At 36.8% G+C, this 22,093-nt stretch overlaps 1 protein-coding gene across 17 annotated transcripts in view; it reads left to right on the forward strand.

Moving 5' to 3' along the window:
- Window positions 1–22,093, forward strand: part of Ncoa2 (nuclear receptor coactivator 2) — a 262,844-nt gene that overhangs the window by 189,178 nt on the left and 51,573 nt on the right. For all 17 annotated transcript variants that reach the window (XM_058584414.1, XM_058584420.1, XM_058584419.1 and 14 more), the window contains 3 exons: window positions 14,515–14,618; window positions 18,422–18,599; window positions 21,467–21,655. In XM_058584414.1, coding sequence (XP_058440397.1) covers window positions 14,515–14,618; window positions 18,422–18,599; window positions 21,467–21,655 — 471 coding nt within the window. The remainder of the gene's footprint in view (window positions 1–14,514; window positions 14,619–18,421; window positions 18,600–21,466; window positions 21,656–22,093) is intronic.

Below are 22,093 nucleotides of genomic sequence, written 5' to 3' on the forward strand. Positions count from 1 at the left end.
GATGGCATGTTTTTCTCTTTTAAGTCCGCCACTTAACTGGGTTTAACTTTGAAAAATTAGCAAATTATTTTTATTTCTGTAGAAGTTGTTCTTAGCCTAAGTTTTTGAGACTTTTAAGTCTAATTTCCTTGCAACTTGGTTTATCCTGAGAGGGCAATATAAAAGATCATTAGCTTTTACATTTTTATTTTCCAAAATTCTTTTGAGCTGCTACACTTCAGAGAACTAATTAGGCCCCATTAGCATCCTGAGGTGTATGCATTGTTCCTGGTGTGTTGATGGAAGTTTATTTTGAGTTAAGTAATCAGCCCTTGCCATGTTCATTCTCTGATGAAAGCATTCTTAGTGAAAATCTTAGATAATTAGAGTCTCTATTCATTCAGCAACCAGATCAACGTTGTTTCCTAAACTTAACCCTCTACACAAGCTGGGTGTTTCAGCTAAATAAATAAAATACTTAAATTCGTGCTAAAACTAATGCCAATAAATTTCAGATTTTCAATTCTTAAGTAAGTCTCTCACACTTCAAAAAGACATTCCACTAACCCCATCTTAGCTCTTGGCTTGACCTTAAACAGTGTACCTGTGTTAAACCCCAAAGAGGGCAAAGCTTGCCCTTTTTGTCTTTGTTTCCAACTACCCAATATCATGATTTCTTAAAAAAAAAAAAAACTACTATTTTGAAAAGAAAATTCTTATAAGGAGGTGGCTATTTCCCTATGTTGCTTCTCTTCCATATTCCTCTGAGGAACTTCTTAGGTACTTTGCAGTATCCTGTAAAATCTTATTTTGAGGAGATCAAGATCTCTGATGCAGTTAGAAATTAGAAAGTAAAATTCCTTGCCCCATCTGTATGTTTGGTCTGGTGAGCCCTTAAGGGAGTCTTAGTTGTTTTCTCCACTGACCCATCTCACAAGAAGATCCAGTTCAAGTCAGATGGTACATTTTAGGGATATCTGTGTAGATGGTAAATTATTTGGATGGACCCTCTGGAATTTTGAGATTCTCCAACAGAAATGACATCTGCTGAGCCAGAAGACACGAGTCAGTAAAGATGGTGGCACCTGAGAAGCCAGTGTTGCTACCTCAGACTGGCCTGTTCAATTGGACACACTCCAGTTGAAGTGCACTTTAATGCATCATGTTCCCCTGGCTGGGCTTGTCTGGAGGGAGAAGGGTCAGAAATTTCCATCCATGAGACAAATACTGTTGGCCAAAAAGCAGCATTATTATAATGTTTTTTTAAAAAAATTATATTTGAAAAAATATACATGTTTTATCTCAGTGTTAGTTTAAATTTATGTTTTCAGTGTTATCCTTAATAACTAAAGCAAAGAAATCCATTATTGTTTGACTTTGGCTTAAATTTTAAATTTATTGGTAGGAAAACCATAGAAATGTTACTAAATTTAATGCATTAATAGCAATGTCTCAAAAATAATTGTAATGAACTATATTTTCTTACAAGGTTCTGATTCAATTTGTTTTATCACAAAGGCATGTAATATTCTTTCCTGTTGTGGAAATTTGTCTATTTCTTTTCATTTTGACTTAGCCTTATGAAGTCTGTCCTCTCCATTTTTAAACCTGAAGAATTTCAGATTTTTCTCTATCATACAGTTATTTGTATTGTTATCTGAAGTACTTTATTTGTAGTTTATTTGTAATTTGTGAGCCGGTCACTTTAGATTCTTGTCTTTGTAAGACTGCTTGTAATTATGAATGCAGAACAGTGTTATTACTCAGCGCCTGTCTTCTATAGAGCTCAAAGTGTTCCACATGCATTATTTTATTAAGCCTCATAACATCCCTGTGAGGCAGGGGCATTTTGCAAGCGATTATGGATTGCTTTGCTGAATCAGCACAGCCTTACGGCATTATGATAAGCTTGGGAAAGATTGAGGTCATGTACTAACTTGCTCTCAGGAAACCCTATATGCAGCCAAATATTTTCCTTGGCAACTGCCACCATTCTAGTCTCTGGGAAACCCACTGTCCACTGATGCAGTAAACCACAACAAACAGTACATTTTGAAAAAGCAAATCTAAGACAGCATTTAGCCCCTTTGAGGGGCAGGTGAATTACATGAAATACCAGGAGAGCATCCCCATCTAGTAAGAGTAAAGAAAGGCTGCCTACTGCTCTTGTAGTCTTCTGAAAACTGGGCCTGTCCAGCTGTCCTATCAGTCATCTGCAGCCACTTTATCTGCCTTACCTGTAAGCCATCATCACCTGGCAGGCAGGATTTCCAAAAACAGGTTTCTTAGACTCCAAACGTCCATCTGCATTAAAGCTAAAACTTGTTTCAAAATGCCATTGGATAGAGCTTTTCTGAAGTCTTGATGATAGTATTATACTAAATCACCTAGCATTTGGAAACTTAAATAGATGATTAAGATTGAAAGTTAGAAAAACACATTTTGTGATGATTTTATTTTAGTATTTGAATGCTTAGAGTGTTGGAAACATCTCTTATCACAAGTATATGTAAAAACAATACTAATTTTAAGCTTATGTAAACCAGTTAATTTGATAAGGGATAACTTAATTACTATGAAATAGGGGGTTTTGTATATATTATTAGCTACTGAACTGTGGTATGTTCCATGATCTATATGGATAGTCATAATTCACCTTCTGAGAATTTTTCTTTTTGTCTTATCCATTGGATAGCCAGAGTGTTCATTATTTGTATGTCTATCTCTCATGACTATAAATATTATTATAGAACAAATTTTCAGGCTTTAAATAAGATAATTGTTCTGATTTCTTGCAAATGTATTTGATTACTTGTATAGTCCTTGTATTTGAGAACACATAACCAATATAAAAATCCCAGGAATTACTAAGTTACTGAGGGTATCACAATATTTTTCCCCTTAATTTGCAAAACTTGCTGGAGAACTACATGTATAAGGAAAGAAGAGGATATGGTCATGGAAAAGATAGGTTACCATGTTCAGAAAACTTGGAAAATCTTGGCTTTTGTTAATTTCACTTTGACTTCTGTGTGCACATCATGTCCATCTCTCCTCTTCACTCTTGCTGGGTTTTGAAACATGCAGGTGCCAGCAGTTTCCAAGGCCCTCACTGCCTTTCCTGCTGCCTGGTCGAGGCATGTCAGTTCTGAGTAAAGCTGACCCTTGCTTTATTTTTAATTGCATACTGCTTTAAATAGTTGTGGAAGTTTAGTTGATGATTCACAGCCATTACTATTTACATTGGAGAGAGATCATACCGCAAGGAATTTAAAAGGTGACTATAAAGATCTACTTCTATTGTCATTATGAAATGAAGTAACTATTGAATGGAGATTTGACAGAAACTCTTTTTCTAGAATGTCCACTGAATTTAGAGTACACTGGTAACCATAAAGAAACATCATATTTTAGCAAATTAGGAAGACCTATCTGGGGATTATTTTTGTAATACTTCCCAGTCTTTCTTTTTTTCTTGCCATTTGACCTGATCTCCTACTCTAAATTCAGCGATCCTTTTGTACAATTGGACTAAGTTTGGGTATGTGTATTGAAAAATCTATAAATACAAATCAGATGTCTCTCTGTTGTGTAAGCAAAATTTGTTTTTGAAAACTCTTTCATGGCATATATTTGGCCTTCAAAACAAAGCAGATCCTTTATTGCAACAGGTTTACTCAAATTTGGCATAGGTCATCTAAGATGCTACCTGATGGTGTCAGCTCTTTTCTGGAAAAGGATCTCAGATATTTGAGACAAGACCTAATTTGTATGACCACTTCTTTTCCTCGCTAAATATTTGTCTAAAAATTATCCAGTTTTGCCTTGGTTGTAAACTTGCAGATTTGATCTAGACTGAACCAAATTCTTAGGTACTAGACATTGTTGACTATAAGAGACTCGGGTGGTGTGGGATTGTAAAATTTTTTGAGAAATGGGACCCCTACCCACCATGCGCCTCATCACCCAGAGAGTAGATACCTTGGACCCTGGTCTTCTCTAGTCCTGTCTGCAGAGAGCTTTTGTCTTGGTAGATACTCTTCACTCACCTGCTAGTCACTGCCTTTGTTCAGGTGAATTCTGGTTGCTTGATCCCTAAAGAGTGTGCCCACTTCTGAGCCCCAGTGTTCCCCCACCTTCCTTGGCTGGCCAGAACCACTATATTACACATACTTATGTAGAGGTCTCTTATTGTATCAATGCTTGGCTTTCTCTACTCAGATATGATTTAGCATAATTTGTTTTAGGTCTCTAAATTGGATGTTTCTGTGTTCTATTATCAGATTTTTGCATTAGGTACTTTAAATTGGGAACACCTGCTTTTTAAAAAAGATCCTCCCATGATTGCTCAAGCAGAGGCCTGAATGAGAGGACTGGGAATAGATGGTAGTAAGCAAAATGAAGCCGAGAGTTTTAACCTCCCTGTGGTATTGTTAGAATCACAGTGGGGCAGGGAGAGGGATACACAACTCCTTGTAGCGATCCCCTTAGAATAGCATCAGGTCCTATGTCTGTAGAGAAACGGAAAGGAAGACATAACCCAGATGGGAGAAAAACATGCATAGAGAATAAGCAGGTCTGAGAAGTAGAACATAAAAATTAATCAGAGAGCAAGGTGCACATCAGTGAAAAAGAGTGGGGAGCACAGAGACTCCTGGGCATGGAAGGATGACCTCAGGGGAGAGATGAAGGTCAGGTACTAGGATGGTTTTGATGCCTGGGGCGCCCCCGCCCCCCCTCCTTCCATAGCCACATTAACCATGAACAGTGAAGCTGAGGCCTGAGAGTGAAGCCCTGTGATGAAAGTGAAGGCTGGTGGCAGGGATGGAGAGAAAGGATCACACAAGTATAGTCACCAGCCCATCCTTCCTCCCTCCCTCTGCCCTTCTTCCCTACACTGTTATTCAATATCTTTATGGCATTCAGCTTATTTCCATAATTGGGTATCCAAAGTTGAATTTGCCAGCATCTCCAAGGGATTTCAGCCCTCCCTCTAGCTAATCACACTTTCTAGATGGCTCTCCTGGCTCAGGGGTAACCTTATCCTTAGAGGCCAAGGCTTCTCCCAGCACACCGTGTGGGAGGGACACGAAACCTGATAAAGCTCTTCTTTGTACAAGATCCCCAGGCAAATGTGACAATTTATAGAACTCCCCCCCAGTAGGTTTATTTATTTTCGAAAGAGATGTGAGTAACTGGGAAAATCCCCGGTCTGATAAAAACTCCCTTGATGCCCAAACTACTTTTTCATCTGAAGCAGGTTATAACTTCCTAAATGAGAATCTGGATTAATAAATTGGTTTGTTTTAAGTATGTGTGTGTTTTTTTCCCCTTTTCCTTCATCTCTCAGGTGTAGAAAGAACATTAAATGACTTTCCTAAAGGCTCCTCCAGTGGCCTAACCACCATGGGAATGATCCTGATGCCCTTATCCCATGTATCCTGACCATTTTCCTCATCCTATCTTTATCTAATATTTGATTCCAAAAAGCAGAGTCTTAAATTAAGTCTCTTCTCCCCTTTGTTACCTGTGCAGTAAAGCGCTTCAAACAGTTAACTTCTGTAAAGACATTGGTGATCTTTGGATCTTGGCTACGTTGAATGTATTTCAACTCTGACTATAAAAAAATTTTGAGCACCTACTATGTGCCAGGCACATAGCCTAGGAGCCAACAATGCAGTGAAAGGGAACCCTGATTAAGTAGAGTGTTAGAATGGGGATAGGCAGAGAGCATCAGGAAAACAGAGTAAGGGGTATTCCTTAATTGAAATGAACCTTCTGGAGCAGAACCAGTCTTCAAAGAGAGGGACAGAGGGCAGCCAGGCATTAATATTGCCAGGTGTACTCTAGGAATATTGGGACATGAGGCTGGTTATGCCAATAAACAGGATTTGGGAGATGAAATATTCATACTTCTCAAACCAAAGTCTCTTTGAGGATTTTAAAAACAACTTTTTTATATATAACTCTCATATTTAATCTGTTTATCAGAGACGTTCGTTAGTGCTCTTCAGTGTAATTTTGTTGACCTTGCTTTTGATTTACCAAGTATATTTGAAAGAAATTAAACATTTATATAATTTTGTCTTTTGTGAGGCTGCCCCAAATCTTCTGAATTAGCGTGGAGTCGTAACTTAATCTCATTTTTAATTTCTTTACACCCACTGGTTTTTGTTTTTATTTTTTCCTTCTATCTAGTTTTATTCTCATTGTTCAGTCTTCAAAAAAAAAAATATGATTCCTTCATTTCCTAATCTAGATAGCTTCTAAAACCTTAGCTAAGCCCAAGGAGTTAGAATTTATGCTAAATAAGCAGTTCTCATTGTATTTGTACCTCACCTTTTGGTAGTCCATGGAGGCAGAAGATACAGAAATGTACCATGGTCACATCAAATGAGTGAGTGCAGCCGGAACAAACTTAAAAGATGCACTTATTGCCTTTCAGTTCATTAACTTACAGCACTTCTGTTTTTGTGTTTTGGGGGTTTGTTTGTTTGTTTGTTTGTTTGTTTTGGGTGCCAGGGATTGAATCCAAGGGTGCTTAACCACTGAGTCACATCCCCAGCCCCTATTAAATATTTGATTTAGAGACAGGGTCTTGCTGAGTTGCATAGAACCTCACTAAGTTACTGAGGTTGGCTTTCAACCATGATCCTCCTGTCTCAGCCTCCTGAGCTGCTGGGATAACAGGCATGTGCCACCATACCCAGCTAACTTGTAGTACTTCTGAGGCAGTGTTTCCAAAGGTTCTCTTCCTATCTGAGTGGTTTACTGTATGCCTGCTTTTTAAATCTTTGTTGTTTTCTTTATGTGGTCTGTCTTTGAGCCTCTACAGGACTTTAACTGCGAAGTGTAAAAACTTAAATTATCTAAAAGGGAGACTTTGGACAGATTGTTCTATACTCACATGGTTTACAATGAAAGGTTATCCACTGTTCATTTTACCTATCAATAAATTCAATACTGATAGGTAAAATGTGGAGTGTTAAACAAAATAAATATGTGTGACAGCAGAATGAATTAGAGTTACAAAGAACAAAGGCATTTTCCAGCCGTTTACACCCAGAGTCTTTCCTAGTGGCCATCCTCTCTTGATAAGGTAGTAAGTTAATTTTAAATGCAGACCAACAAATTTCAAACTTGTGACATGAGTGTTGCTTCTCTTTAAGTAGTCATGTCTTGCCATTGGTGAAAACGAAACTACGTCTGTTGCTTTCTCTGAAGCAGAGCTTGAGAGCGTTCTGCTGGGAGATGGCCTTGAGATTGGTTGATTTTGCTGTTTCTTGTTGCTGAAGGGAAATCATGGTCGTTAACAAGGAACTCAATGTCAGAAAGAGAGGGAGGCAACTTGGGGCTTAGGTTCCTCCCACTACTAAAGAAAGTGCAGCTGCGCGTTTTTAATATGCACGGCAGGAGATTTCAGCAGCTCGATGATATATAGTGCATTAATGTTGAAAAGATAAACACATTTGGAGAGCACAGGAAGGGCCTTGTGTTTTTATGTTAGCAGAATGCTTCCTAATGAATAAGAATGTGCTGCTGGCTTCACAGAGCCATATGGCAGCTTTTCTAATTTTAGTTGGGTGCAGATGCATAATTCTCTCGTTTTACCTTCTAGAACCTTTGAGATGCTACATAACTTTTCCTGTAATATTTAATCTATTGCTTGGCCAGAAACTGCCTGTCATTGTTTCAGTGACTTCTTTGCTCTGCATGGGTCTCACTGCTGCTGGGGTTTGACAGTCACTTCACCGGAAGCCATCCAGTTTCTAAATGCAAAAAAAAGATGGAAATTGTTGATGTATTCCCAGTAGAGTCTTAAAATTTGTTGTGGAGGTGATTAGACTTGTGTTTGACATCAGTCCTCTGAAAAATTGATAGATTTCTGGGTGAGTGATTTTACCCAATTTTGAAGCAGTGGAATTAATTATAAAACCTCCACAAAGTATCAGATTCATTTTAGTCAAAAATTCTAATGCTTTAAGTGACACAGCCTCAGCAAAAGCAACTATCTTCATGCTTGACCAAACATAAAAATAACTTAAACTTTTAATTGGCTTTCATGTCAGAGATATCTAAACATGGGCAGTGCAAAGAGGTTTTAATGTATGTGTAAATCGCTTGTGGATTCTCTTTAATGCATTTTTACAGTGATTGCTATTTATTTGAATTCTGACTTTTTTTAAAAGATAGGCCAATGTCCACAACTTTTCTGCAGCCTTTTCAGATGATCCAGAAAGAGGAAGGAAAGAAAGAAAGAATATTAGCTTCTGCCATAATGGCAGTATCACCCTTCCCCTGTAATGGGCAGGCATGAAACCGCATGTAGGTTTCCAAGTAATCAGTGGTGGTTGGCACTGCTCTGCTAGAGTTAGAAAAATCATGTGGCTGTCCCTTGAGCCAGGACTGCCATCCCTGTGAAGGGATGGGACTCCGTTTTCCTAGTGTTTTGAGGAAAGACTCTGAGATTGTGTTCTCAGTGCAGTTGCCTAATAAACTCTGTGATAAATGAAAGTCAGTGTTAGAAGAATGTATAAAGGTCTTTAAAAAAAACAAAACACTACTTTATGATTTACAAATATCTAATGTACTTTTTTACAGATAAAGTAATTTTTCATTAGGATCAATTTTTGATTTATTGCTGTTCTCGCCAAAAAACTGGAATTTTACTTTGAAATTTATACCTATGTATACCAGTGATAAAAAGCATTTTAATCAAGCTTCTTCTAAAGAGTATTTCCTTGTATTTTTAAATCACTTATATTTATAGAGATCAAATGCTTCCCTATTTACCTCTCCTTTTTTTCTGAGAGAAAACATGAATAATAATTATTTATAAAAATATGGAATATTATATTAATGATTTTCCCCCTAGTTTGTGGTATGATTCATCTTAACACAGTCCCTAAAGAGATGGGGTTTTGTTCTTTGCTTTGAAACTGGAAATTTAATTAATTGGTATTGGATTTCTGGAGTGCAGGCAAATGGAGAAGGGGACCAGGAGGGATTGCTCTCGAAGCAGCCACCCAGGAGGAAAGGCTAGTTAGAGAAAGATTAGACAGGCATCCTTGGACAGTCTCTCCACTCAGGGTTTTGCATTTGTAAAGTGTGCTGCTCTCAAAAAAAAAAAAAAAAAAGCGCTATGTTCTGATTTTTAGAAATTAATAGGAATAAAGAAAAGGATAGAATCATTTTCATTATTATTTTCTTAGGTCATATTCTTTATCTAAAAAGAATAATGGAAGACATGATGAAGTCAAAGCATAGAGGAGAAATCTTTTCTTAGGCTCTGAAAAATTGAATTTTAGCATCTCTTTCTCCGATTCAAGAGTTCCATCTGTAATAATGAGAATTTCATAAGGTTGTGATCATATGAAACTCTGGGACTAGCTTTCTACTGTTGAGTTTACTGAAGGATATTTTTGTAACAGAATATATTTTTATGGTTAATGGATGCAAAATATAGAAAACTAAATATAGTTTGTGACCGCTGAGAAAACTGCCTAATTTTAAAATATTAAATAGTGTGTTTCAGTATAGTAATGCTGTACTTACAGAAGTATAAATATATCTAAGGATTTAAGCATATTTTTATCTGGAACATAAAAATAGCATACTCGTTACTGAAATGCTCTGTCAAGATACCAGTATATGTCCCGTTAACATAATAGTGTATTCTCAAAGGAGTCCTTCTCTTCTTCCTTCTCCTAACCTTCCCCCTCCTCCTATTTAATTTCAAGGTTTAACCGAACATTGAAGAGAAGTGGCAATTATTTCATGAAAAGTACCCAAATAGCATCAATTCGGTGCCAGTTTAATTTAGATTCCAGTTAATTTGGTAAAGCCATATTTCTGGGTGTTTTCTATCTCTTCGTACTATTGATTTATGTTTAATATTTAGAAATGATCAAAGCACAAATTCAGTACAGAATTGAAAAATAGATAACAAATGGGTTAGAAAATATTCATATTCTGAACATTCTTCTGAGAACAGGAGTGAAATGCCCCAAGTTCTTACCCCTTGGCTCATATTTATTTTGTTCACATAGTAATGAAAATTCCTCATTCTTTTAATGTACATAAATTGCATATATGTAAAAATTGCAATATTTTTTAAGAATCCTCTTGCTATTAATCTACAGACTCAGTTGGAGTTTTCTTTCAAGTCACATGTTCCATGTTCCACTAATATAATTTCAAATTGATCTTGTGAAAATATTTGTAGTTTCTTGTGTATGTGTGTGTGTGTAACTGTAGATGGACAGAATGCTTTGATTTGTTTATTTATATGTGATGCTAAGGATCCAACCCAGTGCCTCACACATCTAGGCAAGTGTTCTGCCACTGAGCTACAGCCTCAGCCCTATAGTTTCATTTTTAGTCAGGTTACTAGAGCTCCAGATTAGATGAAATTTTTGTCAGTATTCCTAAATATTGATTTCCAAGGCTAGGCTGAGATCTCCTAGTGACCCAGTGGCACACATCCGTTTCCACCCATTTCCTTGTTGCCATCTACTTGCATATCCCGTGGACTCCAGCTCAGTTTTAACGCACATGAAATATTTTCAGCTATGTCCAGCCATTTTTCTGTGCTTGTGAAATTAAAATTGTTTGTTGCAGCTTAGCCCATTACTGTTGTCATCTGGTTTGCTCATAATTGTTTTGGCTTCCTGACTGAAGTATGTGAGCTGTCAGCCAGCAAGGGTTGTATACTCCACTTCTACGGGCTGCGTACTCAGCACCCACCCAAAGCACTCTTGGACCTCCTCATTTACTCAGATAGGTTGCTCATTCTGTTATGTGTTTTATATGCTGTTTGTTGTTGTTGTTTTTCTTTTAAAGATTTAAAGATACGTTCTTTGAAAAAGAGAAAACGCATATTTGTAATTTATTATAAATAATTTTCAGGGAATTATTTTTATCCAGATTTTCCAGTAGTACCCCTAAACACATGTTTTATCAGATGTAGATCATCTCCTAATTTAACTTTTAGGTCCTTATCCCAAATTATACCTGATCTGTGTATTCCTAATAATGAAATACAATGCCAATTGGTCCTGATTCAATATATCTTCTGATACAAGTATGAAATTCTTTGCTTGAGCATGTTGCTAGAATATTTAGAATGCTCAGACATAAGGACTTATCATTGTTTAGGAATCTGTCTGATGGAGTTATTTTACTGTTAAGTTTTACAAATTCCACATAAAATATTAATAGATGAATTTAGGTCCTAAGAATCATAATCAGATCCTTAAAATATAAATACCTCACCAAGTCTTGTGATTTATCTTCTAAAGATTCAATAATAGGGGATTATCACAAACATTATTACCCTAAAATGTAGCATTAGTATAGACACCATAGAAAGCAATAAATCACAACTATTGTGATATCAGAATATCATAGGACAACCCTGAGGTTTTTTAGGGGCCAATGGCAGTAGTGTTGCCTTTTGATAAGCAGCTGATGCTTTATCTCTCACTCTCCCCCAGCAATTACCTAATTTAAGGCCATTCTTTAGCCTCTTCCTTTTTTTCTTTGTTGTTGGCAGAACTGGGGATTGAACCTAGCTAGTGCCTTGCATTCTACCCCAAGCTTTACTCCTAGTCCAGATTCATTTTTTGAAAGGAATGAAATGACAAGTTGTAATAGTGGAAGAATGGAAGTTGGGGCCCTGAGAGATGAGATAACTTGAAACTTAATATGTCAAAACAAAATGATTTGTTATTTAAGACCGGTTCTCCCCCAAGAATCCTTAGCCTTCAGGTTCCTTGACTCTGCTCACCTCTTCCCTGTTCCAGTCTTCTCCCTGTACTCTGGAGGGCCAGCAAAGCAAATAGTGGGAAAATGGTTCCTCTTTCCACCCACCTTCAACTTCACTTATTCCTGGGATTAGTGATGGTGGAGAGTCTGTCAGTCACATGCCAAATGTTTAGTTAGAACCTACTCTAAAATAAGGACAGTACTAGCTGTTGAGAGGATTCAGATAGTCCCCCACTTAATGAAATTGGCTTATAGTGTGTTGTTTTAGAACTGCAGAAGGTAGGAGAGTGGGGATACCCCTTAGGAATGTATCAGATTCTCATGCAAGGAAAGCCTTTGATCTGTGTGCATGCTCCCACTGCAAATTCTGGCAGATACCCTGGGGAGGGATCTTTTCACATACAGCATTCCAATTTAAGAATCACTGCTGCTGCTGAAGGATGTTTCTGGTAGGAGAATGGTACATCTGTAGATGGTGAGAATGCAAAGCAAAGGCTACAGACTTGCTCCTCCACACTGACTGCCACCATACCAAAGACAAAAAAAAAATGAAAATGTGCAGGACTACGTATGTTCATAATATCAGTACCATGGATTTTGAGATTTGGTACTGATGAAGTTCATGCAGCCTTTAATCTGAGGCATGCAAGGACCTTCATAATGTAGGCCATTTAAGAGGTGCAAGCCCTATTCACCTCCAGGGGGACTCCATGGATATCATGTGATATATGAGAAAAGTCCAGGCCAGCCTGTCAGCAAAATGTCCACCAGAATTAGATGAGGAAGGTGATGGCTTAAGTCCTGACTCTGTATTGGCAGATGTGAAAGTGAGCAGAACCTGAGGAAAAATCCCTAGCTCAGAGGTGAACTGGCCAAAAGACAGAAGATATGTCCCAGTGTACATTTATTATTCTGGATCTTTGGGCCATGAAAAAATGGAGGGAAGAGGAGACATGCTATAATCAGCTGAGCCCGTCCTGTGTCCTCTCACTGGAGAACCTTGATATCTCCTTCTCTGGAAGGACTGGCTCAGGAATTGGGGCGAGTCCACACCCACAGAGAGCCAGGACCTAGTAGTGAAGGACCAGGGAATGTGGCCAAAAGAAAGTTAAGGATTGACACATCTGCATGGTATTGAGCTATGAATGCTACTGGACAAGTCATATCTATTTATAGACAGTCACAATTTTTTAGATCTAAGGAAGTAAATATGGAAGGTAGCAGAGTAGTTCAAAAATTAGGTACAATCTGCTTATGATAGTTCTACAAAGAAATTACACGTGGAGTTCAGTAAAGAAGCAGTAAATATAAATACTGTAGCCTAATAGATTTATAAACAGCTTTGTAGTTTTTTGTTTTAAATTTTCTTAGTTTTTCAGGAAAGACAATTCTGAGGATATACAGAGGCAAACAGCTCAGTTTCTCCTACTAAGCTCTCACAATACAAAACAGTTCTGTGACCAAATGTATGAAGTTTTTGTAGTTGTTAAAGTGTATTTTATCTATCATTCCCTTTGTTCTTGATCCAATTTGACATCCAAAAGTAGACAAGGAAACCAAAGCCTTAAAAGTGTTTTGCTGTGAGTTGTACTTCTACCAAGTGGCTGAGTTTGCACTTGAATTACACAAGTCATCTTCTCTTTTCACTCATAAATATACATTGTGGAAGCTTGGGAGCAACAAGATTTGGAGAATCTGAATAATTCCTAATTATTTCTAGGTTTTACAAACTAGACTTTACAGATTTTAAAAATATTGTATAAAATCCCCCATCGCCCATTACCAAGCTCAGGAAAGCAGATTGATTATGAGTGTTAAATTGAGTTACAAGTTTTTTTTGTGGATTTTTTTTTTTTTTGCATTTTCATTACAATGATAACATGCAGTGTAAATAAGGATATAATTTATTCAGGTACAAATAATTGGTGCATTGTTTTTCTAGCAGGTTGTTGATATATATCTATTACACTTTAAACTCTTTTGGTGCTCTAGAAATAACTAGTTTACACATATCTCGATAAACATGCATCTCTCTCCTGTGAGCTTTTTTATAAAATAGTGTTATCCATAGTAGAATGGCTCCTGGCCATGTAGGTCTGAAAGCTTCCTTAGAGTTTCAGTCCAGGAGCATGGGCCAGGCACCTCTGTTAGATCAAAGGACAGCTATTGACATTCCCTGGAAGCTGGACAGGGTTCCTCTTCCCTCTGCTTTAAATCATGAAATCCCTTGGATAAGGTAGGGACTAGATCTTCCCAGTCACTTTAAAGGTGAATGTGGCAAAAGTAGAACAGTAAGACTCAAGGAAGACCTTGTGGAGTCAAGTGGGGGCAGCCATAGCAGGTCAGAACTCTTTATTAAAATTTCTTCTTCAAATGTGTGCAGCTATATCTCAGATTATGCCATTGAATTTTGAATAACAGACCCTTCTTTATCCTAGTTTGGGGAATCTCTTGAGTAGAAACCAGATGTGCCATAGTATGTAGCAGTTTCATAATCTAGAAAAAATGTCTGTCAGGGACTGGCACGAAATCTCTAAACTCATTTTCTTAGCAGTCTGAAAGAGCCACAGGTTCTGGAGGTGAAAAGTTAACGTCTAGTTTCTACTTCAAGATGCTTCTCTTGTCCAGGGGCAGTGTGGATGTGCTCTCTTTTATAGGTATATCTGATCCCACTTAAGATTTTTTAAAATCACTATAATAAAAATATTTCTGTGTCACTCTGCCCTTGAAATAGCACCACCATTTGATTCATACTTATGTTTGTTGCAGAGAAAGCAGCAGCTGCCAACATAGATGAAGTGCAGAAGTCAGATGTGTCATCTACTGGGCAAGGCGTCATCGACAAGGATGCATTGGGGCCTATGATGCTGGAGGTAGCTTACCCTCATTTTGGTTCTTTATTTTAAAATGTTGACCTTCATGTGATTTTTTTTTTTTTTTTTTTGATTACAGGTGAATATCACTTAAGAAAAATCTGCACTAATACTACAACATCATGTCCTTAGTAGTATATGTGTATGTACCTGTGTTCTGGCTCTTTGTGTGAGCATATATATTTTTGAAATAAACAATATAGAATTAAATTAACTAGATTATAATATAAATTGACAGGTTTTAGAAAACTATATTCACAGGTCCTATTATATTTTAGTGTGAAATATTTCCCAAACTCCTATTACATTTTATATAAGCCGTAGTCCTAGGTCTATATGTACAAGTAAAAATTTTAGAACCAATAGGTATAATGCACTTAAAGTAGTTAGAACAAAATTGCATGTTAAATGATTCTCTTATAATTCATTTTTTTAATATAGAATCAAAGAGTTTATGTTTTTATGTATGCTACTTCAAACTAGCTCATTTATCTCATAAACATGAAAATTGAAATACTAAGCTGAAGGAACTTCTAGGATAAATAAAAGTGTGAACCTATTCTTTGTTAACTTTGGAAAGCTTTGTGACCAGCTACTGTTCAGAATTTGTAGCATCCAGTTTTCCTATTTTATTAACTAGTACTAAACATCAAATGTTTTGCTCTACCTGTTCCAAAATTAAAGTTCAAGATGTGGGCTATGGTAAGATGAGAGGAAGAATGCCAGTGAATATATAACAAGAAACAGGAACCTGGAAACATAAATTATGTTGTTTCTTAGGATAATTTGCTCATCTGGTAATATGGTGAGGCTGAAAAGCACTTCGAGGCCAGAAGCTTTGCAGCAGCATCATTCTAGATCTGCTGGCTGCAGCAGCCTCCCATATATAAGAAATTAGTGTTTTTAAGACAAAGATAACTAATGCTCTCTCAACCTTATCACCCCACCCCCTTTTTTTAGTTGGTGCATAAGATGATTTTTATTTTTAGAAAATCTGATTCTGTGAAAATCTGCCATATAATTGGGAGTGGGAGGTGAGGTAGAGACAGAGAAGATTAAAGATCTGACCAGGTCTTTGTATTTAGAAATGACAAAATTCATCCCCTGGGGCTGGACCTGCTGGCAAAAAGGCTTTAAATGACCCTGTGTTGGCTCTTGTTTATCTTCTCTTGAATCACTAGCTTGAAAACATTCAACCACAATTTCCAAGGAAAAGACAAAAACACACTTAACCTGGTTTTCCATACTCATGGAGGCAGTGGAGGGGCCCAGAGTGCTGTTTCCCACTTGGATCTTAGCAGCAAATAACAAAAACTAACTAAGTGGACTGTTTAGAATTACATGAAAGCAAGTAGATAATTTCCATTGGAAAAACTTTTGAATTACAAATAAAATTGATATGAAAATTATGATAATCTAAATTATTACAATTGGGAAATTTCCATATACCTGTGTATTTATTATGTCTGGAGGGAGAAATTTAGAGTGGAAACTCCTGGGAAGACTTTTGAGGCTTCTAAAAAGAAATACTTGGGAGTAGCTACTAGACTGTGTGACTCAAGCCTTTTGAAAGTGAGTTCATTAATTGAAGAAATCAGATTGCTGGGTGTTAGTGGGCCTGATCTCATAAAATTAAACCAACATTTTTGTTTGTTTGTTTCAAAATAATCTCAGAATACAGTGTATTAAGCAAGTACCTGTACCTATGTAGCAGGATTTTCGTGCTGAATATATTAGGCAGCTAGTGCTTGAATCTAGTGACTTATGGTTTAAATTTAAATCTATCCCTGTTGACGGGTAATCATTTAAACAGAGAAAACGTTCTCTTGGAGCTGTTTCTAGGCATAGATGCACACTCATGCTTGCATCATAGCATAGTGGTTGCTAGGCAACAAAACCAAATGTCAGCTTTTTTCATCAGAGCATATCATGGTGAGCTTTATAAAAACACAAACAGTGTTATGAGATGAAATAATTATATCTTTCAGTTTTATTAGGCAACAGATCAGTCTTTTCACCATAATAGAAAGCAGTAGAAAACAACATAACACTTTCAGAAGTAAACTATAGGTAATCTGATTATGAAAATCCCTGTTGAATGTGTATTTAAAGTAGTGAATTTAAAGGGGACACTGGTACATAGCTAATCAACTGGCTACTTTCCTGTCCCTCATGCTGGTGCACACATTTGGTACATAGTTCTCATGGGCTAGCACTAGCCTACAGTGAGAAAAACTGACAGAATATTTAAGAAAAACCTAAAACCAAGTAGTGTTACATCTTTCTTGAAGGGGAACCTCTCACTGGTCTCTATAATCGGTTTTAGTTTGAGAAAGTACTTAGTTTTGTGTTAAACAGAATTTAATGGCATGTAAAAATACGTCCTACTGTCATGTATAACTAAAAAGAATGACAACAACAAAGATGGCATGTATTCTAAGCTCACAAAGTTAGGAACCTGTTAAATAATAAAGAAAAAACAAATTAGGGAGAAAGTAAACACTTCAGGCCCCATCCTACATGTACATACCCATGTACATTCATGTTAGAAATAATAACAAACTTATATCCTGAGGAAACTAAATGGTATAAACTGACTATACCAGGTGGCCCTGATGAACATCAAGCTTTTCCTTATCCTGATCATTCATCTGACCCATTACAACAGGACTCTGATCAGCAAGACTCTAAAAGGAAAAAGAAGGATAATGTAACCAGGAGAAACTCACTGAACCCACCAGCCTTTTTGCTGCCAATGCAGACGTGAGGAAAAATAGCAGTTAACAGTGGAAGAGAGCACCCTGCTGCCTAGTCCCTGAGCGATGAACTTTCAAATAAGTTCTGCCTGGTTTCATATCCCTGCCACTAACTTGGACATTCACTTAACCTCTTCCAGCCCCAGTGTTCTCTACTGTAAATTGGTAAAGATAAACATTCCTCCCACAGTTGAAAACATTAATGAGGCACAATGTGTATAAGGCACAGTAAACATTCACAATAGCTAGTAATATTATCTTTATTTTCTGAAATGATATTAAGTTCCTCATCCCTTTCCCTAATCTAAATTGAAATGAAATAAAGAGTGAGACTATGAACCATTGCAAGAAGCATGCTACTGCTCTCTAGGTAATTTAGGAATCCACCTGATAATCTAGCGTATAAGCACAGACTGTGTGCCAAAGTCCCATGGCCAAATCAGGGACCCTTTCCTACTCTCCCCCCTCCCCCCACACACACACCAAACAATAAAGGACTAATATTTCTTTGAGGACCTGAGTTTACCTGCAATTCTTTTTGCTTAAACTCTGGTAGCTTTAAAAGTAATAAATTTGGGTATTTTTTTCCCTTAATATTTATTTTTAAACTGAGAAAAAATTATCACTGACCACCTCCTCTTATAAGATGAAAAACTATAGAGTAAAATGACTGTGTATTATATGGTAACATGAAAGCTGTTCTTGGCCCTATATACGTTAATCTCATTTTGAAAATGTAGGTAAACACCTGTACACTTATTTGGCAATAATTATCTCCTGATAAATTAACAGAATTAGTGTTAGTTTGTGACAAGAAACCGTGATGTAGTGGGCTGTCTCCCACTGACTAAGATGGAATAATTTCTATTTCACAAGAGAAAATGTGTTAATTGTTTCTGAAAACTAGGAAAGGGGCAAGGGAGATATCTTTTCTCTCTACTGGTGAATTAAGCATTTACCTTAAAGAGATCACTCCCTTCTTAGCAATTGCATATAATTTTTTGTTGCATCCTTTCTAACATAATTTGTGTCAAAATTTTCCCTTAGGCCCTGGATGGGTTCTTCTTTGTAGTGAACCTGGAAGGCAACGTGGTGTTTGTTTCAGAGAATGTGACACAGTATCTAAGGTATAACCAAGAAGAGCTGATGAACAAAAGTGTATATAGCATCCTGCATGTTGGGGACCACACTGAATTTGTCAAAAACCTGCTGCCAAAGTCTATAGGTAAATGATTGTCTGCTGGGCCTCCCTCTCCTTCCTCTCGCACCCCTCTTACTCACGTTGTCTTGATTGGAATGGGTAGAATAGAACTGCAGTCATCAGTTGGAATAAGAGTGACCCGATAGGGTTTGTTGTTGTTGTTGTTTGTTTGTTCATTTGTTTAAGAGGCACTTGTGTTAAATATTTAAGCTTTAGAAGTCTTGGGAAAAAGCACATCTTCAGATGCTCATCTTGAATGAATGATCATTTGACCCTGTATTTAAGTACATAAAAATGATTCAGATGGGAAGTGTTCATGGCAACTATTTGCATGGAGTTTGTTTTTAGTCTTTTTTTAAGAAGTTGACAAATTGCCACATCCTGGCCAATGCCAGCTCAAATTTGTCCATTTTTACAGAGAAGTAAAAGGTCATGAGAAGTTTGAAATTCAGCTCATTTTGAGTCCTGTATATGAAAAGGTTATGATGTATGTAGGTATGATGTTCTAAAAATCACAACCCTAAGAAACAAGTGGCATGGATGTTCCAGGGTATCAGCCTAATAGCCCCAGATCGGCTCTTTGAGACTCACTAGTGGCTCAGCATGTGTCACTTCCAGGCACTGCCTCCTTAGCCATTCACTCTGTCTCAAATTTCCTAACTTCTTCGTCTTATTTTAGAGATGCTACCCAAAAGTGTGTGTGATGATTAAGGGCCACATTTTAAAGTGGATGATTCACAGCATGGACCCACCTTAGTTGCCGCCTTAAGAGTATGCTGTTCCCACTTACTCAGTGGTTCTTTTTTAAATATTCTCACTTAAACTGATGATGCTAAGAACATCTTCACGGATAAAAAGATGTGCATATTTTAATACAGAATAAGGTCAGGTCCTGAGTTGGCAAGTATTTCTGTTCTTTTTCTTAGACTATTTATATTAGCTGGTCTTATTGTTAGCACGGTAAATAGGAAAAGATCATTTTCAAATTCCACTCTGGCTAGCTTTTGCCTGAGGATAACCTTTTGTTCAAAGTGACTGCAACAGTAATACAAAGGATATGAATATTTGTGTGGGATCCCTTTATTATATCTACTAGTAAACGAGCAAGAAAATGGATTTGTTATTTCACATAACTAATGGTTTTTTTTAGATCTCTTCAGTAATTTCATGACTTCCTCAAAGGACCTGTACTTACTAATTCACTTATTGAAAGAGCTGTTTGCCTTACTTTATAGTGTACCTTTTTAAAAAATTTTTCAACTTATTAACCAGAATTAGTTAAGAATTCTCTTTTCCCTATCATTTTATTTTATTTATTTTGTTTTATTTTATTCATCTTGCAATCCTCCCGCCTCAGCCTCCCAAGTCACTGGGATTACAGGCATACACCACCACCCAGCTTTCCCTGTCATTTTAGATTGCTTTACAAATGCTCTTACTGAAATAAACTTAACAAATGTCTGCAGAGACATAAAGCTATATGTGGTTCCCTTTGTAAGTTTAAAATAATTTCTTACAATTAACTGATTTTTTAAAAAATGTTCTTTCTAGGGTTTCTTTCTTTTTCATTCCTCTATAACTAGTGTTCATGGATTTGGCACTGGGTTTACTATAACAACTATAGTCCAAGGTGCTCTCTATCTAGTGACTTTGGAGGGCATATTTGCTTTTCATATGGCTCACCTTAGTTTTATCCCCTATTTCACTGTCCTGCTAGTCCTAAAAGTTTTAGATAAAATATGGGGAATGGTGAAGAGAGCACTAAAATGAGTTAGTATTGATTCTGATTTTGGCTTTTCTAATAGTTTGAACACTTGTACGGGAATCCTTTTTTTTCATCTAGTTCATAAATATCCTTTAATACCCTAAATCAGTCATTCTTTTATATCTTTTATTGTTTTCTCTAATGTATTTTTGAAAAATGATGTCTTTCCTTTAGTTCAATATCTCTTTCTTGATTAATATATACATTTTTTAGTTTTGATATTAAAATAGAAGATTGTAAAGTAGTTTTTCACTTGAAAGAAATACATTAACACTGTGTCTTCAAGGATTTTTCAGTCTTCTTGAAGAAGTTTACACAAAAGAAGAAAGACTACAAGACTAATTCAGAAACATCAAGTTACAAAGTATACACTAAAATTCTGTAAAATGTTAGTAAAGAAATATCTGTAAGAGGAGGTATTGTGGGGTGTCTGTAATTGGTGAAGTATTTATTACAGAGGATCCTAGCCATAGTACATGAGTACCTTTGGAGGGACAGATGGAGACAGCCTGAGATTTTAGGTAGGGTAGCAGCAGGAGCATGTATCCACATGGGACTGAGTGGTGGGATATCGGGAGGAGCTGGGGAATGTGCAAGATCTGCTTAGATGGATGAGATGGGACTAATCCGTGAGGTCTTGACTTATGTGAAATGGCCTTCATATTCCTGACTGCAAGTCCAAATTCTTTGAAAAAAAAAATATGCATGCAATAGTTGACGCCATTTATATAGTTCTGAGTGTGTGTGGTGGGAGATGGGTAATGCTTCTAAAACCGGAATGCAAGTAGATTGAAGTAAATTTCCAAGAAATCAAAATGGGAAACCCCAAAAATAAGAACCATGGTATTCTAGTAGTAAATAATCGAGGCATTAACTTGAAGGAAAGTAGTCAGAGTGAAGAGCAAGGACTGTAGAAGACATTTTGAAAATCCCTAAATATTTCCTAATTATTAAACTGCTAACTCAAGAATCCCCCCCCACATCAGCTTATTGAAAGTACTTATAAATGCATAAAGCACTATGTTCAAGTAAAATAACTATTTTTTTCCTACACCGTTTTGATAATTCAGCAGCTGTGAATCTGATGTTAGTTCTTTATAATATTGGGTTGCTTTTGCCTTGTCAGTGAATGGGGGATCTTGGTCTGGCGAACCTCCTAGGCGGAACAGCCATACCTTCAACTGCCGGATGCTGGTAAAACCTTTACCTGATTCAGAAGAAGAAGGTCATGATAACCAGGAAGCACACCAGAAGTATGAAACTATGCAGTGCTTTGCTGTCTCTCAACCAAAGTCCATCAAAGAAGAAGGAGAAGGTCAGACAAAACGTTCAGGACATGTTATATGTTTATGTATTTACTCCTGTGCTACTTCTTTCACATTTAATAATCTAAAACTAGTAGTCACACAAAGAAAAATTTAGAAGCAGGATCTTTGTTTGTTTTTTTTTTTTTTTTTTTTTGGTCTTTCTTATTTTGGGAGATAAATAAGAATTTTTAAGTCTCTACAAAGTGCTGGCCAGTAAAATTTTCTGCAGTGATGAGGTGACATATCTTCAGTGTCCAGCATGGTAACCACTATCTACATGTAGCTATCGAACATTTGAAATGTCAATAGTGCAAGTAGAGGCCTAAGTTTTCTACTAAATTTAAATAGCCACATGTGACTAGTGACTACTGTATTAGTGTACCTCTGACCGTGGTTAACATTTAGACATCTGGAGTTTTCTTTGGGCATTAGTGTAAACTGGGTAC

The sequence above is a fragment of the Marmota monax genome, unplaced genomic scaffold (genome assembly GCF_021218885.2).
Source record: "Marmota monax isolate L192 unplaced genomic scaffold, Marmota_monax_Labrador192_F-V1.1 WCK01_AAM20220418_F8-fsc00063, whole genome shotgun sequence".
Classification (NCBI taxonomy): Eukaryota; Metazoa; Chordata; class Mammalia; order Rodentia; family Sciuridae; genus Marmota; species Marmota monax.